This window comes from Echeneis naucrates, chromosome 1 (genome assembly GCF_900963305.1).
Source record: "Echeneis naucrates chromosome 1, fEcheNa1.1, whole genome shotgun sequence".
Taxonomy (NCBI): Eukaryota; Metazoa; Chordata; class Actinopteri; order Carangiformes; family Echeneidae; genus Echeneis; species Echeneis naucrates.
The window spans coordinates 15,059,274-15,078,488 of record NC_042511.1 but is presented as its reverse complement, the minus strand read 5'-3'; the positions used below and the strand labels follow the sequence as shown (position 1 = coordinate 15,078,488).

Sequence of the window (19,215 nt, the reverse complement as noted above, 5' to 3'; positions counted from 1 at the left end):
GGTGAGACATTTGTTGAAACCTCCAGCTTTTGTCAAGGTTAGTTCAAGCATGCACAAAAGTGAGCGAGATGAGAAGTCTTTTGTATTAATTCAGACACCGCGGGTGGCTATATGAGGAAGAGAAAGAATATGGTCTATGACAACTTGCTGGAAAATATCTTTGTTTTTACAGAGACATCAACAAGAAAGCATCATCTCTCAATCCCTCTCGCATAATTGAATTTTTCAGAGGTGTAGCATTTTTTTATCTATCCAGAATCTTTGACTGATCATTGCCAAAACCACTCAGACTGCACTACTGAATAGTTGGTTCTGCAGCTGCGGAAGATAAAAAATAATTTTGCCCAATTATTCCAAGCGAGGCCTTGAATGAATATTTGAAAACAATAGCAAAACAATAATGATAACAAGCCTAGTTTCATATTCATTAAAAATCATATAAATATTCATTAATTTCTCTAAGTATCTTCTCAATTTTTGAAAATTTCTGGGCGAGGATGAACAGCTCTGACACTGCACCCCAGATGCCCCCTCTTTCTTTCCATTTCTAGTTCTCACACAGACACACACTTACAGAACTAGTGTTAATCTGACCGTGCTGCGGTGTAAAGATAATTAGCATTTTTATTGAAAGCGTATGGTTTATTAAGGAGGTATTCATGGTGCAAGAAAGGCAGTGTGTGTGCTCATGAGCGTGTGTAATGGATGTGGGCAAAATATATTGTGCGTGTTTCTGCAGACGACGAGTGGCGACAGCAGCCTTACCACTATTATCTCTGATCTCCAATCAGCTCAGCCAGGCTAAAGCCCAAGGTCATTTATGGACACAGACATTTTCATCTTTTTCTCCATCCTTCATCCCTCTCCTGCCACTTTTGTCATTTCATGCTGTGTCTTTCTCCTCGTTCGTTCAGGCTCTTACATCCTCCTGTCTTTTATCAGTTAATTCAGACTTTCTGTTTCTTGTCAGCTGGCCCCATCTAACCTATTTTCTCTATCTTGGTTTCAGCTGTTGCGCTTGCTCCATCACCTCTTCCTCTCTCCTTCTGTCTTTCTGGTTCCTTTCCATATTCTCTCCCACAAAAAACAAAAAAAAATAAAAAATGCCTGAATAGGTGTACACATACACACAAATAGTACATGCACATATGGAGAATTGCACAGCAACACACACTCGGGGACAAAATACTGGCTGCGAGCGATTGTTTCCACGACAACATGCAAAAGCCCAAACCCACACATCCTTACACACAAACATGATCTTCTCATGTCATCATGATGAAGTTATTCCAAGGGTCCAATCTGACAGAAGTCTTTAATTGGACAGACAAGGAGGTGATTTTATCTTTTAATTAGCTTTCCTACAGAGCCAAGTTCTATTGTCCAAAATAGACTGCGTGGGTATTGCATAACATATCACTGGCTTTTCTGATTAAAACACTAAATGTGGTAAGAGGCTAATTGCTTCATAACGGCAGATGCCGAGCCAGGGTCTACTGCATAAAGATTAGTGGATGGATATTCTTACTCCCAAGTATTCCTGCCTTTTTTAATAAATGAACATGAACAAAAACGATAAATATCACCATTAATCTTTCTTCGGTATTATATACCGTAATTGTCAGGACTAGACGTATTCTGTAGCAGCCTCTCAGAAACGCTCTGTTGGGCAGCATGCTAATGTATGGATATTTATAGTGTGCCTGCAGTGCGATGAGCACATATACACAGGTGGCTAATTACTGCCAAAGCTAGCTGGCTAGTTTGGCACATGACTGCCACACACTCATACCACAGAGAGCTGGAGAGGGAAAGCGAGAGAGTACTTGATTTTAGCACTGGAAAAGGGCCAAAAAACCTGCAGTGCAGGGAGGAGAGATGAAGAGTTGTGAAGGGAGTGCAAGCCAAAAATCCTCAAGAAAAGAAAAAGGAGCGACGAAATCTCCCTGAAAAGTGAACCGTACATAATTAAATTACCTGTTCTACAACCCACTTTGAGATTTGTTTACTATATCTATGCGGTGGGGAAACATCCCAGCTGTGACTGAAAGTCAGGGAAAAGTGCGTCTACAGTTTGAAGTGGGGCCTCTGTGGAGCTCGGCTCATTTGCACAATAAGCTTGTGATTAGCAATGCCTGGCCTCGGAGGTGATTGCTAGGGGTCAGGTGTTTATGCTCAGCAGTCAGCGCTACCAGTGTGCTTAATGTCGTGGGAGACTTGTGTGAGTTATGGATGTCCCTTGATGTAACAGTCATTTGAGTGCACTAAAGACAACACAGCCTCACAATGTAAATATGATGATTTGTTAGTTATTGCGGCTTGTAAGTGTTTTCGGAATGTCATATATTTCAGAGAACTGGCTCTCTTTTATTGATCCGTCTTGATTTATGGCAGCATATTGAGAGATATTGCACCCCATAATGTCTTACAAAAATGTATCTTTCATAACAACGCAGCTGACAGCATCGATTTGCTATGTCAAGCACGTCAGCCTGACGGTGGACAGCTGGATCTCCGGCCTGAATGTCAGCGAACAGGAGTATCTCGTTTGAAGGTTCAGACATTATTACATAGTTGAAAGAGAATTGATTTCATAAATATTTGAATGATGCAATATGAAGGTTCTGCGAAGGGTCAAGCTGTGTAAAAACTTTAGGTCTTCTCAAAGAAAACTATGTAAAGTGTGGATTCAGTGCGTCCATGGGCTTGTTTCACCTTAAGACAACACATTTTTCTCTGCAACATTGTGCAACATTTTTCAAGGCTAAACACACCCACAGAAGCAAGGTAGTGTATCAGAGCGCTACCTGATCCAGCCTGCACACTTAGTCAGTACACGGAAACGGCTAATGTACTCTCAAAGGCACTCTCTCTCTGTGCTTCCCTCTCCCTCTCTCTCCTTCCCTCCCCCTCTCTTACTTTATCTTTTCCTCCAATGTTTTATATCGCTTATTCTCTGTATATCCCTCCCTCTGTTAAGCTGAGCTCTTTGGTTTCAGATGTTGTCTATTTTTGCAGGCCGAAACGTTAGCCTGACAAGCCCATTGTTTATCAGATCACCACCGACTCATCTCCCCTTGCACTCAAAGCTGCTGTTCCGCATTACTTTTTTGCAGTGATAAATGCATGAAATAAAAGCTGCTGTATTTTCACACAACCACAAAGGTTTATCACAAATGAGGACAGAACATGCAGACAAGTTTCAAATAAACAGATGAGAAGAGAGGCAGGAAGACACACAAACTCCTTTTCAATGTCTAAGTGAGTGCCTGATGTGTGCGCATGCGCTTGGTGGGGCATTAAGCAGGTATCAGGTTGTGTTTCCATCTGCTCCAGAGAGGGCTCTGATAGTCCTATTATTTAATCTGTTGGTCATTCTAGACGCCAGGCAAGAGCTGTTTAGCCAAACATAATTGAATGCTTCAGTGAGGGAGATCACCTTGGCTGTCTGTACGGACCACAGTGCCAAGAGTGTACAATCAGACTGTGTTAGACAAAAGAATTAAACTGTGTGTCAGTGATTTGTGCAGCACTTTTGGAGGAAATATGCATTAAACCTAAACTTGAATATATTTATTCCAAACAATCCCTTCTGCAGTAGAGCTCATATGTGAGATCTTTCACATTGAAAGAAGATGAACAAGTCGTCAGAAAAAGTTGAATAGCCGAACTCCAAAGTTAATAATAAACATAAAACAAATTCTGATGTTGGCACTAACTCAGCACAGGATGGTTTCAATTCAGATGTGTTCAAAATAAGTCAGGCTCAGTTTTCAACTATTTTGGGAAAATGTATGACTTGCAGACAAAATACTTTTTTTTTCCTGTTAATAAATCCTAACCATACCTATAAATGTAAGACTTACATATATTCAACCTCAGAGATACTTATAGCAAACAAATTGTGTCAACAGTCAGTGATGCAGTACATACTGAAGGAGGCACATTTTCATTTCAGAACACAGACACAACTTATTGAAAGTGGTGTAGTATGAAGTTTTCAGATCAACTTTATCCTTATTACTTCATCCATAAATTATATTTACAAAATCTATATTAGACAGTCTTCAATAAGGACTGAAAAAGGTTCATTTTCATGGTTATGTATTTTGTTCTCACTTCAGTGCATCTAATCTTTATTAAAAGCAAAATGAGGAAAAATAATATTTACTCGCTCATTGCACTTCTAATTGACATAATTCAAGCATATAGAGATTTTTTTCCTGCTTACGCTGACCTCACCCTCAGGTAAGGTCTCATGACATTTGGTGAAAATTAAGCATTATTAGCCATGTTAATGAAACAGTTTTGAAATCATCTTGTGACAGTGAAGCGAACTAACTGAGAGGAAGCACAAGAAGAATCACTTGAGATGAAGTTTTTTATAATACAGAATTGCATTTTAGCCTTGCCTTTAGACTAACCCTCTAGGCTGAAATGTTCTGTAAAATTAACATGAAGGGCCAACTATGCTCATTTTTAAAAAGAGTTCCACAGTTTTGGGGATATTTTGCATCCAAATCCCATGAATGTTTCACTTCAGTAAGTGCGACCTCCCAGTCTGTTATCACACGGTCAAAGGTCAAACAACCATCTGTCATCGTTTGAGTCCATCCCACTCTCTCATGCTTCCTCTTTGAGACTTTCCCAGGGAGCTGTCACTATAACTTGACTTATTAACTTACCCTCTTACTCAAATTATTGATGTTCATTTCGGTTTTAAAATGTTTGTTCTCACTCACATGTCAATATGAAAAACGACCAACCTTAGATTTGGATTGTTTTAAAGAAATAAGCATTTTTCTTACAAAAATAAAAATAAATAAATCATCCTCCCCATTCCAAAGATGAGACACAAGGTAGTCAAATATATGAATCGCTTGAGATAAGAGATCCAAAAGTATTGAAATAATATAAACGTTGAGTACTTACTGTAAGGAACACACTCATATTGGACTTCCAGGTATTTGTATGTTCCAGGGCAGGGGTCAGGGAAGACATCAGGCCCGGCCACAACTGCACACTGGGTACGGTTGTTGCATCTATATGAAGAGGCAGATATATTAGCTGAAGACATCCAGTCACATAGATGCGTTACATCCACTTCTGTAATTCATTGCATTCAGCCTGGAACTCAAGAGTCATCCTGGTATAAGGACCCTTTAGACTGACACAAGAGCAGACAATATGTCCTTACCGGTGCACCTGGAGCAAGAACATTATACTAATAGAATAGAATCATTGTCTGTGTGTGTGTGTGTGTGTTCAGTCAGAGCAGCAACTTATGGCTTTGAGAGTATTTTGTCCCACACTCCACATAATGAATTCTAATTATCACAGGAGCCTTCTCCTATGACACACAAAAAGTAAGTATTGTCACTGTTATTAACACAGGTCACATGCTGCACCACTCTGTGTGTATGACTATGTACCACTGAGGGTTTGCATTTGCATGCATGTGCTATGCATGTGCAGTCATAAAAATACATGCATGACATTTATGTGTAAGTGTTTATAATTAAACACAAAACCAAGGATGGTTTGCTGCGAGGGGGCGGGGGGGGTGTCGGGAGTCAATCTATTTCCACGATGGATGCATGTGATAACATAAAATACTACCCAACACTGAAGTGCCACTTCATCTCGATGGCATTTCCTGGTTTAACTCAATTACTGAACTAACCTGGATGAAGAATATATTATGTGTAGAAATAGGGACAAAGGACATATGAGGAGAAAAGGCTTATTTTAAGAAGGCTGATGAGCCACTTCTCTGCTCATCTGAATATTTCCTTTCAATTAGTACAACTGTTCTGTTTCCCCCTCCTTCCCCTCTCTGCACAACTGTCAAACAGACGACACTTATATTAAAAACATTCTGATTCTTCCATTGAGATATTTTTAATGAGCATGCCAAACCCCTCAAGTCTCCGCTCTTTCAGTATCACATTCAACAATTTGCATAATGAAATATGCATGAGAGCTAATTTAATTTTCATTCAATATTCAGATATAAGACACAGACGTAATGTATGCTACAGAGAACTACCTACTGTGGCATATAACCATGTCTATTGTCGGCAGCGCGCCTGTGGTCAAGTGAGAGGTTACTGGAGTTTAAAAGGTTTAAAATTCTGTGTTGCGATGTCTGTCATATTCTAATAACAATACCCGCCAGTCTTTCTCTCCTCTATCCCTCCTTTCTTTTTTCTCGCTTCTGTGCTTTTTAATTTCTTGCCCCGGTGCCTTCATCATCGGTCACCTGTCATCAGAGCAAGTTGTGGACTGGTTTGGGTGAGGTGGGGGGGGGGGGGGAGTGGGCACAAAACTGACACACCGCCACAACTTTGCTCACAATGCTCACCGATGGACATGACCGGATGGCCCAGAGTGGGAAAAATCAGCATGCGAAGCCCCCTCGTTTGGAGGTGGTGCAAAAAAACAAAACAAAAGCAAAAAAAAAACCTTTAGCTAATAACAATGTCATTGCTTTGGCATCCAAAGACGATTTGAGCACCCTGTTTTAGTAACTCTGAACTCAGAAGTACCACCACAAGTTTAAGATTAATTACTTTCATGCACAAACTTTAAGGAGAAGGAACATGAACTCTGGTAAGCCCGAAAAAAGCTTCAGGGTATTGTAAAACAAACAAACAAACAAAGAAGTCTTAGAGAAAAAAGGCTAAAATATACCAACTGATGCTTGTGATTTGGGCATTGAAACCCACAGACATCTAAAGTCCTTGTACAACATCAACAGAAACTATACACAAGCAAAATACGATACACACAAAAAGCCTTGATGAAGGGAACAGACAGTGTAGGAGAAAATGCAGATGTGTTTGAAGAGAGCAAAAGAGTGAAAGTTTAGTTTTTGCATAAACTGTGTGTTTTTGCGTGTATGTGTGTTTATTTCTGCTTCATGGTACACCAAAAAAGACTCTTTCACAGCTGAGTCAGAAAACACTGAAGGTTATTGAGTTTCTTTTTTTTTTAAATAGAGGGTATAGAGCAAAGATTTGACATAATCCCTTGCATTCTTTATCTCACTTGTATCACTCCTTCTTTTTCTGCCTATTTTTGTCTGCCTTTCTTTTTCCTCTCCCCATACTCTCTAAGCCAAGATAATAAACCAATTTTTTCTCAGCCTTTGTCTTCATCCTTCCAACCAAGGAATTATTCCTCTCTGTTCCTCTTCTTTTGTCTCTCATTCCCACTGTCTGTTTTTTCCCCCTTCTGTTTATCTATCTTAAACCCACTTAGCCACAGTTTTCGAAGTCACACCCAGAAATGTGGTAGGCCTGTTATTGCTGCCTTCCTTCTCCCTCTGCCTGTCTTCTCTCCCTCCTTAATATCTTTCTCATCCCTGCCTCCCTCAGGGCGTCATCTCTAACCTCCCTCTGTTTCTCCCTCAATCCCTCCATCCTTGGTAAAGCCTGTGCTGACGTCACCGTTATGTCTGAGTCAGATCCAAAAAAGACTCCCTTATGTCCCCAGCACATCCAGCTTCTTCTCTTTTTTTCCCCTCCATCCTCTGCATTTAAGTTTATCCAGCAACGAAACAAAAGAAGATCAGCAGAAATGCTCCGTTTCACATCCCCACTGCATCCTGATCCATCATGAATGTGAATGCAGAGCATGAACATGTAACACCGCTCCCCTCCGCAGACGCGGACACACACACACACACGCATGCACCTGTACAAACTGTGGCTTTTATTCCACACCTTCAAATACCAAAATGACTCTATGGTTTTCTTGCATGTTTTTCTTAGTGTTGGCAGAAATGCTCCTTTTTTTTTAATTAGCATGGCCACATCAAAACAAGGCAGTGGCCTGGATACCGCCTTGCCTGCTGGCTTTCTTCCCTGCAATGTGCAACACACACACAAGACACAAACACACAAACAAACTATTCACTGACAAAGCTGAGCTGTAGCAGGCAGGGAAAGAGAAAGCTGCGATGCTGCAGTGGGTGCTGTTGTTGTTATTGTCTCTGATGTTTTTTCACTTTGTTTGCAGACCTCCCTTCACTCTGTCTCTGTCTGCATCCCTCATATAAACATAACTGACTGACTGATGATTTGATGAGCCTGACGCTGGCTGGTGGAACGTCTGTGTGTGTGTGTGTGTGTGTGCAGGTTCATGGGTACGTGGTGCATACATGCTTGCACTGTCTGTGATGCAGATGTAAAATGGAATAAATATTTGTGTATATATTGTGCACGTCTGCCTGTCTGCATGTGTGTGTATGTGCTCGAGGGCAGATGTGTTGAAGAACTATATAATTACAGAGCTAGTGAGAGCTGGGAACTAATCCTCATGAGTTGAAAGAGGCGTCTGAGAGTGAGTGACGCACAAAGCCTCGGCACAGTCCTCTGGATTTCAACATTCAAATGCAGTCAAACTATTCCACAATGTTGTGTGGCTCAGCTTCAACACCGTGTGAACATGCATAACGCGTACAAACTTTCTGGAGTTGTGTGTCAATCTTGTAAACTCGCAAACAAACACATACACACACAGTAGACTGAGGTGTCAGAAACTTGTATTAAAAACAAAAAACAAAACACTCAGGAACAGAAATGGAGCCTGTGGAGTTTGTGGTCCAACATGTTGCTCGAGGACACGTCCATGTGGACAGGAGGCTGGACCGCTCAATCCACAATTAACGACTAATTTGTCCTCTTCAAGCAACAATCAATACAATTATTAAACTGCACAGAATTGCAAAGTTATTACATTAAACTAATTGAATTTGTTGATTGACATTAAGATAGAAGATGTGGTTGAAAGCTCCCGGAAAAATAGTATGTGACCAATGAGTTACAAATGTTTTATCAAATTAAACTCCTCAGATTTTCTTTTTTTGGAGATTTAACAGAATGGTTTGCAGACATGATGTTAATTCAGCGCAATCTCTCTTTCAGCATTTGTTTAATCTTTAGTCTCATACCCTTTTGCTGGGATTTACTTAACAGAGACAAATCTGCATGTACTTACTATTCACTGACACCCTCAGGAGTTAAACAGCAATTTTGAGAGAGAAAATTTTGGACCAGATATATTTATGTCATAAAAACTTGGTTTCATTTGTTTCTCCAAAACCTCTCTTACCCAGTAATTTTTCCATTTATTTGCAGTTGTTATATTTGCTGTCTAAAATCTCCTGCATTTGGCATTTTAGTTTAGCAATTATGTAAAATGCTGTTCAACAAAGGTGTCCAACACAAATATTCAATAAGCAATGATATGAACAAAACCACAGGCTATTCAGTTTAAAAAGGCTCAAGGCTTTGGAAGGAATTTTACTTATCAGTGCCGTTATGACTATCAAAGGGAGTTTGAATGATGTGTAAAAACCGCAAAGTTGCAGTTTTGCAGCTGTATATTTAGCTGAAAGATAATCACAGACAACAACAGTATGGGAATTGAAATCTTCTTTAAACATTATAATAAGTAGTCTGCTATTATCACAAAACATCTGACGCTTGCAAGGTGTGTCCAAAATGTCTCCCTCTCTATTATTACACAGCGCACTATACTTAGTTTATTAACTAATTTGCAACAAAAACATCTTTGGGAGAGAAAATAAATGTTTGCTATTAACATAACAGTGCTCTTAATTAAAGCATTTTCTAGGTTCTAATACAGTATGTTCACACTGAACACATCAGTACAATGTTCACAGTCATTGCATTTCTTCCCCACACAACCTTCTCGTAAACAAAACGATACCGCAAAGATTCACAATTTTATTGATGCAAAAATTATAATGTAAAATGACATTTATCAGTGCATCAAATTTTCATTTCCTTCACAACTATTCTACTACTTCCGACAATAAAGTGACCTACCGGGAGACTGTTTACTGTGCAGGAAATAAGTGAAGGATTGCATGCAGAGGTCTTGAACACAGCAAGAGATTTCTTTCTCTCTTTTCAAAACATTTATTTTGACAATATTCAAGAGCAGAACTTGAAATCACTGCAATGTCTTTTCTAACTGCATTACTGAGCATCTTGTGGTTTCTATTTTCACACCAGCAGGAACGTTGTTAGTCCAAACTACTGAGAAACCTACTGGTAGAGCTCCTTGTGAGAGTTGTGCACTGATCGGAACATGCAATATGGAGTCATGGTGCGCATAATGTCACCATCTCATTTTTCTTGGCTTGTTCACCCACGCTGTGAGGTAACTTGCAGAAAACAGACTGGGAAAATATTTTCTGCTTTTGACAGCTAGACTCATAAACCCGAATATAGGCAGGCTATGGAGGGCTAGCTCAAATCAGACTGAAATCATCTGAAACTAAAATATACATAGGGTGTTTGTATTGTGATCACGGCTCTGCCTTTTCTTTAATCAAAAGTATATTTTGTCCATTCTAAGTGGCATTGAAAATGTAGTGAACTTCAGAAATTGTTTCCGTGTAAATCCCAAATGTTTCCTCCACTGTCATCTGTTATATCACTTTGCTGCAGTTCAGTAGAAAATAAAATAATCACAATAAAAATAAAACATTTAGCCAGCATCTAGATCCACAAATAATGAAAGTTATCACAACTTGACAAGAATTATTGCCACTATAAATTACATTATATCAGGGCTTGAAGTTATCCATAAAAACAGAATGAAACCAGTATTGAAAAAATGCTTGTCCTAAAAAGATTTCCCTTGGTAAAGAAAATGGCAGATTTTATAACATTGTAACAATTTCTCTAAAGAAAGTAAATTGAAATCCTCAAACTGGGGAAAATTAAGCTCAAGTTGAGCAGCTGGAAAACCATAAAAAAAAAAAGCGAAAATAACAAAAAAGAGAGAACTGATTTTCAAAGGCCTCTTTGTGTCCTGCAGGAGTTCAGGGAAGCCATTTAACAGCAGACAGAGCGTAGTTACTGTATCTTGCTACAGGATAAAAAGCTGTTAGGCCACTTATACACTCTCCCACCATCTTCTCCCGTACACACACACACACACACACAGAGAGAGTCATACAAGATTCTCCCACTTCTGGTTTCATTTCAGCTCCCTGATGTGGTTACATACACATATACAGTAGGATGTTTGGAGGTGGACAAATGGAGTGATGGGAATGGATGTCGAGCGGGTAAGAGCATGAAGGGATGCAGAGGAGCTGCAAGGTAGTAAGTAATTGAAGAGAGATGCAGTGATTGTGATTGACAGAGGTAAAAGAAGACGAGCAACACAGACAGGTGTAAGTGCGAGTAAATCGGTGTATGTGTCTACCGTGGGGTATAGTGAAACAGGCACATCATATCCTATACCAGCACTGCAATGCCACACTTAAAATAAGAAATGACAGATGTGCTTGCCTTTTTTTTTTTTTTCCTCCCACACACACATATACGGAAACACAGACACACATACGCTTCTCAGCGGTCCCTGCGTGTCTGTCAGCTCTCGAGCAGCCTGTCAGACAAGCCACAGGTAAAATAATGTTTTCCCGACTGGAAAAAAAAAAAAGCTTTGAAATGCGCTGCATTATTAACATTTGGAGGATGTCTCTCCATAATTCTCCCATTCTTTCTGAGCATGTCATATAAATGCTCTGTGTCCTATACGTGCCTTCTGTCAAATGGACTGCACACCTGACATTCTCATGCATGAAGGATGCGAGCGATGGAAATGACCGATAGGGAGATTAACCCGCTGGAGTTGAGTTGTACTTGCAGAGTAGATAAAATTTTCTTGCCGTTTCCCAACAAACTGCAGTTGAGTCAATAAAATCAGATGAACGGATAAGAAGCACTGTAATCTTGCTCTTTGCATTCAGAGCTGTATACAAATGGCAGCATTTATGTAACCTGCATTAAGAGAATATATTGATATAATTTGATATAGTTTGAAAAATAATTGAGTTGAATGATAAATGAATGGAGATCATTTTCAGGGTGTCAGTTGGTGAAAACAGAGTGAACTGACACCTGTGTAGCTGCTGGAGACCTTTTTGCTTGGAAGGGCCAGAGTTAAAATTACATGCATGTAAATATAAGGGCCTTTTAAAAATGCTTGTTAAAAAGCAATTTTTGTTCACTGATAATTATAATTGAAGATTTTTTTCCCTACAGGACATTATTTTTTAAATAAAAACAGTTTTACAAGAAATAATGGTCTTATTAATAATAATAATAATAACTATAATTATAGATTGTGCATTATTACACATAGAGGCTCACATATACACACAAACACTTTATGTCCTCTATCTTGCCGTCAGGCTGACAGCCAAGTATGCTTCCTGAGCTCCACCATTTTTCCTCTCCTCTCTTCTCCTCTTCCACAGGTAACCATGGCAACTTCCACATCGTCCGATTCCAGGACACGCTCAGGGAGTCTTCCTCCTGATTCCACCTAGCAGCATTCCTGCACTGGCCTCGCTGTGTAGCTCTCTGTTTTATATCTGAGAGCGTGTGTGTGCAATTCTTTGAGACACCTCTTCCTCCACAGTTTAATCCAAGACCACCTGCTTGCACAAATTCCAAATCCTCCTAAAAGCTAAAAGATAAGTAGCATTTCAGACAGCTGAGCTGTCTCTCCAGGTTGGTGAAAAGCAAAGGAGCGTGTAAGACACCACCGCTGTCAAGACGATGGAGCCACACCAAATCGAGGCACTGTCTTGCAGGATTTAGTCAGCTTCACCTCATAATGCAAACAGGGAAATGCAGGCTGTTGTGTGTATGGATTTAAATGCATATGCATGAGCGGGAAGATTGCTTCTTGCATCCTGGTCTACACTTCAACATTAATGTCTACGCGTCAAGTCAGTCAGGGAGTCAGTCACTGTCTACATGCAAGCTTCTCTGAGCCACTGACTCACATGTTGATCTCTGTATGTGTCAGACTTTGTATCTGTATGTGGGAGAGAGAGAGAGAAAGAGCGGGTGTGTGGTGTCTAGACCATTCGCAGACCACTCACAGGCAGCCATGTAGCTTAGGTGCTCAGTGAAGCATGATAACTAAGGTTAGCAGAGCTGTGGCAACAGGAGAAAGGGGTCAGACAGTGGAGACTTCGACATGTGGAAATACAGAGGTTTCAGAGGAGCAACAGTTGTCTGTCAGGATGAAGGTATGCTGGTGTGTGAGTGGGTGGATGGATGGAGGAAAAATTTCTGGGATGAAAATTTGTGTTAATTTCCATCACACATGTCAGAATCTGTTTGTGTTCCTTCACTTTTGTGTTCCCTCTCAATAAATGTGTGTGTGTGCGCGTGTGTCTATGTGTGTACACATGCATGCATGTGTGAGGGCCCTAATTACCGCACTGAGCAAGGGTGACAGTTGGGGGCCCCTAGGGTGCTGCAGGGCATCTCCTGTAACTGTGGTGAATATATGAGGGTTGCAGACAGACACACACACACACACACAAATTAAGTAGGACATTTCCAGATATGACCTCATTCAGTGGGAATCGGGATAGTTAATGGAGGTAGAAGATGAGACAACAGATAGGGACAGAAAAAGAAAAAGTGAATCTATATCTCTACTTCTACAAGACATCACGCTCAGGGTAAAACTTTAATTTACCACATAATAGTGTTTTTACACTTAAATTGCGTCAAAGGGATGGAATAATGATGCAGTCTGGAAGTTAACACAAAACTTCCATTTGCCTCTCACTTCCTCTCCCTCTGTGTTTAGAGGGATGGATTAAACCAAATGGAGAAGACATAAAATGCAGATGGATCTGGAAAAAGTGCCAGACATTATGGTATATTACACTGCTCTACACACTCCTAGCACATGACTAGTACTAGACTGCAGCTGGGTTTTCAATAAATTTATAACAGTAAGAGGGAGTGGATTTAAGAGGTTTCTTTATGGTCTCTTGTTTGAATGGTTCAAGCACGCACACATCTATGGAAAAATATAGATTTGCAGATGCATCTATCTCTATCTAACGTCTACAGATGTATGTTCTTGTACCTGTGCTCACGTAATGGGGCATATGCACACAAATACATCCACACACTAGTACTATAGTCTGGTGCTTTGAAGACTGAGCCTCAGTTCTAAAGAGAAAGGCTGTCAGAAGAAGTTGACCAAATATAGGAGCTGATGACCAAGAGTGTGTGTTTCCATGCACGGGCGGGAGAAGGTGTGAGGAAAGCATACATGAGCAAGCTTGCAAGATCATGCATGCGTGCATGTCTATCCATTGGTGCATGCACACTGCGCTGGTGCACAGCTTACAAAGATCCTGAGAGCCACTGAAGTTCTGGGGCTTAATCCTGAGACTATGGCTGTATCTGCAGCTTTAAGCATCGGTTCACTTGCTCAACAAGCTCAAAATAGACAACATATACTTTAAAATGCAGCCAACATGCTGCAACGCATAAGCCCCTGTCTTTAAGTCCTGACCCACCTTTTCTGAGAGCAAGGAGGAAAAAATGAACGGAAGAAACAGGAAAGAGCCAGGAAAACTAAAACAGATGGTGAGGAATGTAAAAGTGACAATGAGGGCGAGAAGCTGGGGGTGAGAATCAAATTCTGGGGAAAAAAGACCGAAGAGAAAAAAATTGGGAAAATTGAGACCGCCACAGACAGCAGAATAATAAATAGACCATGTTGTTACTTAACATTTTGAAAAGATAGTATCTCAGTGGAAGAGAAAACAGAACAAGTCCCAACCCTTGTCTCTCTTGTTCAAGAGAGGGACTTCTTCAAGAAGGATGGGAAGTGAGAGCAATAGAGAGGTTGAGAGGAGACAAAAAAAAAAAAGGCAGAAGGGCAAACAAGGTGACAAGGTGGGTGAGGCAGTATAGAGGTGTCATAGGAAAGTCTGTTTGAAGTCCAGAAGTAATTTTCTAACGTGGGAGCTGTGGCAGGGGTAGCAAAACCGAGTTTGTGTGCCTGTGTGCACTGCCTACACATTCTTCAGTGTCCTCACATACAAACTCAATTGCCCGAATGCATGTCTGTGAGACTGAGAGAGAGAGGGAGATAGAGAATCTGAGTGAGTGCGCTGAAAGGTATTCGGTATATGAAGTACTCAAGTATGAGTAAGGGACAAGGAGTGCATTGAGAAGCATCTCCAAAGAAGCCATCAAGGCACCTTTATGTCAGTATAACGCTCTAACTTGCAGGCATTCCACCATTTTGACTCGCAGCTCTCTCCCCGTGAGGAACTGAACATACCTTGGCATGCTTCACGTTATGCTGATGTTACTCTCCCCAGTGACACTTTAAAACAGGCTTAGCCTCACCACACCCTGGATGCAAGCAACGTGACTGTTTTAAAAAACAATTAAATGAAACTGATCCTGACATTCAGGAAACCACAGAATGAAAGCGGTGGAGAAATCCTCTGCTAATGAACTGAGTCCAAAAAAAGGAACCCAACTTTAAATTATACATACTTACAATTTCTTAATTCAACATTGTAAGTAAAGCTAACTAGTGAGAATGAGAGAGTTAAGAATAAAAAAATCCTTAGGAGCCATTTTGAAATAGTGCTTCACTTGAAAACCTGATAAAACAGAGTGAATCATTGAACTGAGGCCAGTATATCGCTAAAACAGATTAAGCGTAACTTTCATGGCCACGGCTTTGTTTCCCCTTCAACCCAGTGTATCCCAATGGGGAGATAATCTGGGAAATGCAGCGATATCAGGTCCTCTCTAGGTTGCCTGAGAAGCCTTGTGAGACCCTCTGGAGATATGAGGCTTTGATATCAAGACCAATTATGTGGTATGGGCACACACGCACGAGCCTGTGTGTGTGTGTGCGCGCCTACGCACACGCACACAAACACACACATGCACGTAGACACGTAGTTAGACACGTCCCACTTCTGGCCTTGGAGAGTGGTAGAGAGGAAAACAAAGAGAGAATGTGATACTGAGGAAACACTGGGCAGGCAGAACATGCTCTGATTTTATCAGCCAGTTGAGCTGGGCTTGAAAGCCAGAGACGATACAGACATAGAGGGAATGACAGAGTGGAAACCAGACAGGCTGAAACAAACTGAAGAGGAGGGAAGTGTGAGTATGAGAAAGACCACTCACACACAACCCCTTCGCAATTTTCACAAACGCCTCAATAGAGCCTTCAACACACCAGTGCACAAAAACACAAATTAGACATGTGCATGAGCACACATCCAAGGATTCACCATGTACATTTATGATCAACGACGATGCTTTTAGAACACGCACTGCGTGCACGGGCATATCTGAGCTGAGCTGAGCTTTGATTCCTCTCAGACAGACACATACATACGGAGGCTCACTCGCAGCCTTTTGCAACACACACAAAGCTGCACACACATACTGAAAATATATGCGATAAACAGTTGTTTCCGGTCTGAGTCACCTCCACAGAGGATCCCTCAAGATTTAGTTTGGCCCCTGGCTCTGCTAATTGGAGCTTAAAGTCTGGTGTAGCCCCTGGGCAGTTTGTGCTGTGTGTGGCACAAGCTGTGTGTATCTAGAGTGTGCGCATGTGTGTATAAATTATGGACATCAAGGCCTGCAGGAGAGTGGCCACACAAGCTACAGCTGCCAGAGCAAGTGGAGAGAAGAAGCCAGGCCAAAGCAATCACAATCAGAGCAGTGGCGCCACATGATGCAGACAGGTGGTTTGACAGAGAGACAGAAGAGTCAGCGAGAGAGAGAAAAATGACAGCAATATTGATAAAGAAAAATATTCATGGATGTAATATGTCTCCACTTTAAACCCCCGAGACAAACTCACTCCCTAAGTGGGCGAGAGCAGGATGTATTTGGCTAATAAAATCCTTTCAAGTTGGACTTATGCGGCCATATATGTACCTCATAGACGTGAACGATTTCAGTTTTGCTACACTATAAAAGAAAATCAAAAGTAGGCACTGTAAATATTTTTGACTGATAAATATCCTTCCTGGGTTTTACTGCTGTAGAGGAAATATGACTTGAGTAATTTCATTGTTTTCTGTCCGATAATGCTCTGCAGTTGTATGGCATTGTGCTGCTTGTACAGGGACTGCAAGCGGCAGATGTGCGTGGGGTAGGGGTTAGGGATTACACTGGTTTCCAAAGATTTTTACATTACCGCTCTCCTGTTCCAAATTGCACTGAACCTGCTGCACTATTGTGTCACTTTGTGTGTCTGTTGTTATTTTCACCAAGAGGGATACTAAATAAACATTTGACACTTAACATCTTCTGTAGATAGGGTCTCAGCAGCTTCTATACAAATAAAGCGATCCAAAGTGTTCATGGTTAGGCGAATTCTTTGTGCGAAGGTTGAACACACACTGTAAATCAAACTGTATCATTTTTACAAGCTTAATCAGGAGGACGCAACAAAGAATGAATAATTTTCAAAGTCTGCTCCAGTTTTCTCAGAAAAAAAAAAAAAAAAAACTGTAGAGAGAGGCATCAGGCACATGGGTTTCACACGCCTACATGCATTTTTATTTTCCACCTTCAATCCGACATACACTCACCTGAGTGACATGATCTTGTATGCATCAGGCAGGTAGCACCGAGTGTTTTCCATCTGCGCAGGGTCGGAGTCGCAAATCTTGTCATCGGTGCGGCCATAGTTGGCGCTCTCGATCATGATCACATCTGTGCCCGGGCAGCGCAGCTCGATGGGGTAGGACTCACAGGACAGCTCCCTGCGGACCACTGCCATGGGGATAGGGGCGCGGCCATAGGCTGGACACACAGACACATAACCACATGCATTGTTCCAAAGATGCTGATATAATGACAACTGAATACTTATTTGTGAGGCTGCCTTTAAAATGTGGCGGCCTAAATTGTAAAGGAAGGGCTTATGTTCAGCTAAAACTGCATTTGTACCCTTGTCAGATAGACTAATTATCCTCACTATAGAAAAACAACAGCATCACAGAAGATTTTTCATAAGTGCATGTCCACTCTTGCAAGTGAGCTGACTTGATAATTACTGTTTTGCAGTTAGCAGTTTTAGACAGCATTGGAGGTAGAGTTAGTGTCTAGCAGTTTCAACAGGCATTTAGTGCTGCAAAGATTATTCATAGATGGCCATGTCTAATTATTCTCAGAAGTTGCAAATTTAATGCATACATCCACCCTTACTGTACTGAAATAGGAAACATGTCATTAATTCCAATGAGATTGAAGCCACTGATCTGTCCCAGATCTTTTTAGTACTGATGCTTTGCTTCCTGCCTTGTTTAATGAGTAGAACTGATGAAACCGCTTGGATAATGAAACTTCTGTAACATCAAATAGCAAATCAGGTTACCAAGGACTTATTAAGTCTTGATGTCCTATGGCCTGAAACCTGAAATTTCGCAGAAAACGACAAAAAACAAAAGAAATGCTGCTTCAAGAAAATATAAGCTCTGCCGCTCAGATGCCCCACCTTTCACCGTGTGTTCCTATCACACTGTGGCCCATTCTCACTGCAGGCTATTTGGCTTGGCCTCATGTGAGGAAAGCAATGCTGAAACAAATGATTCAGTTGGCTTAAGTGCCCAAATAAAACTGTGAACCAGTATGCAAAATACAAGTATCCTGAGACTGGCTCATTCAGTGAATGCACAGGTATCCATTACGTCCAAGTCAAAATATCCACCAAGACTATAATATGACACTGATGGCTCATGCAGCCTTTATCAAATTGTGTGTGTTTATTACATTCTGTCAATTTTTAAAACAAATTAAAACATCATTAAATGAAATAAATAAGGTGATAAAACGAGCGCAGAATCTCTGATTTATTTTTGTAATTATATAATTTCCTTTTGTATTATATTGAATTATGATGAGGAAGTATCTAAAATCACCTCTCTGGTTTTAAGTCTTATCCTATGACCAAATGGTGTCAATGTAGTCACAGACAACTACTTTGTCGTTCCCTCTGTCCTTATTCTTTAATTATGTGTTTACTAACACACCAGATGCATGCAGTATTATCTTGTGGTTAGAGTTAGGTGCCGTGATATCAGTCGTGGAGGGCTGAAGGGTTCCTGGGAATTGGGTTGCTGTGGCGTAGCTTGGATGTTGTTATTCTCTCTTCTCGAGAGCAGCAATCCCCCAAGAGCATCAGTCATCATCCCTAGATAGATAGGTTATCGGCTGAGTATTCACCTGTGCTGCTCAGTTCTGTCAATAAGCCCCGTCTCCGCTGTAAGAATAGCATAGATTTTATTGTGCTTAATCTTACATGGCTTCATATTGTGTCATATTGCAAAACCTACCCACGGACTTCATCTGA

The 19,215-nt window shown here is 40.9% G+C and overlaps 1 protein-coding gene across 3 annotated transcripts in view; it reads right to left on the bottom strand.

Moving 5' to 3' along the window:
- adgrl3.1 (adhesion G protein-coupled receptor L3.1) overlaps positions 1-19,215 on the bottom strand; it is a 106,443-nt gene that overhangs the window by 52,673 nt on the left and 34,555 nt on the right. For all 3 annotated transcript variants that reach the window (XM_029497370.1, XM_029497372.1, XM_029497371.1), the window contains exons 4-5: positions 17,453-17,666; positions 4,933-5,042 (exon numbers count right to left, since the gene is read on the bottom strand). In XM_029497370.1, the coding sequence (XP_029353230.1) occupies positions 4,933-5,042; positions 17,453-17,666 (324 nt within the window). The remainder of the gene's footprint in view (positions 1-4,932; positions 5,043-17,452; positions 17,667-19,215) is intronic.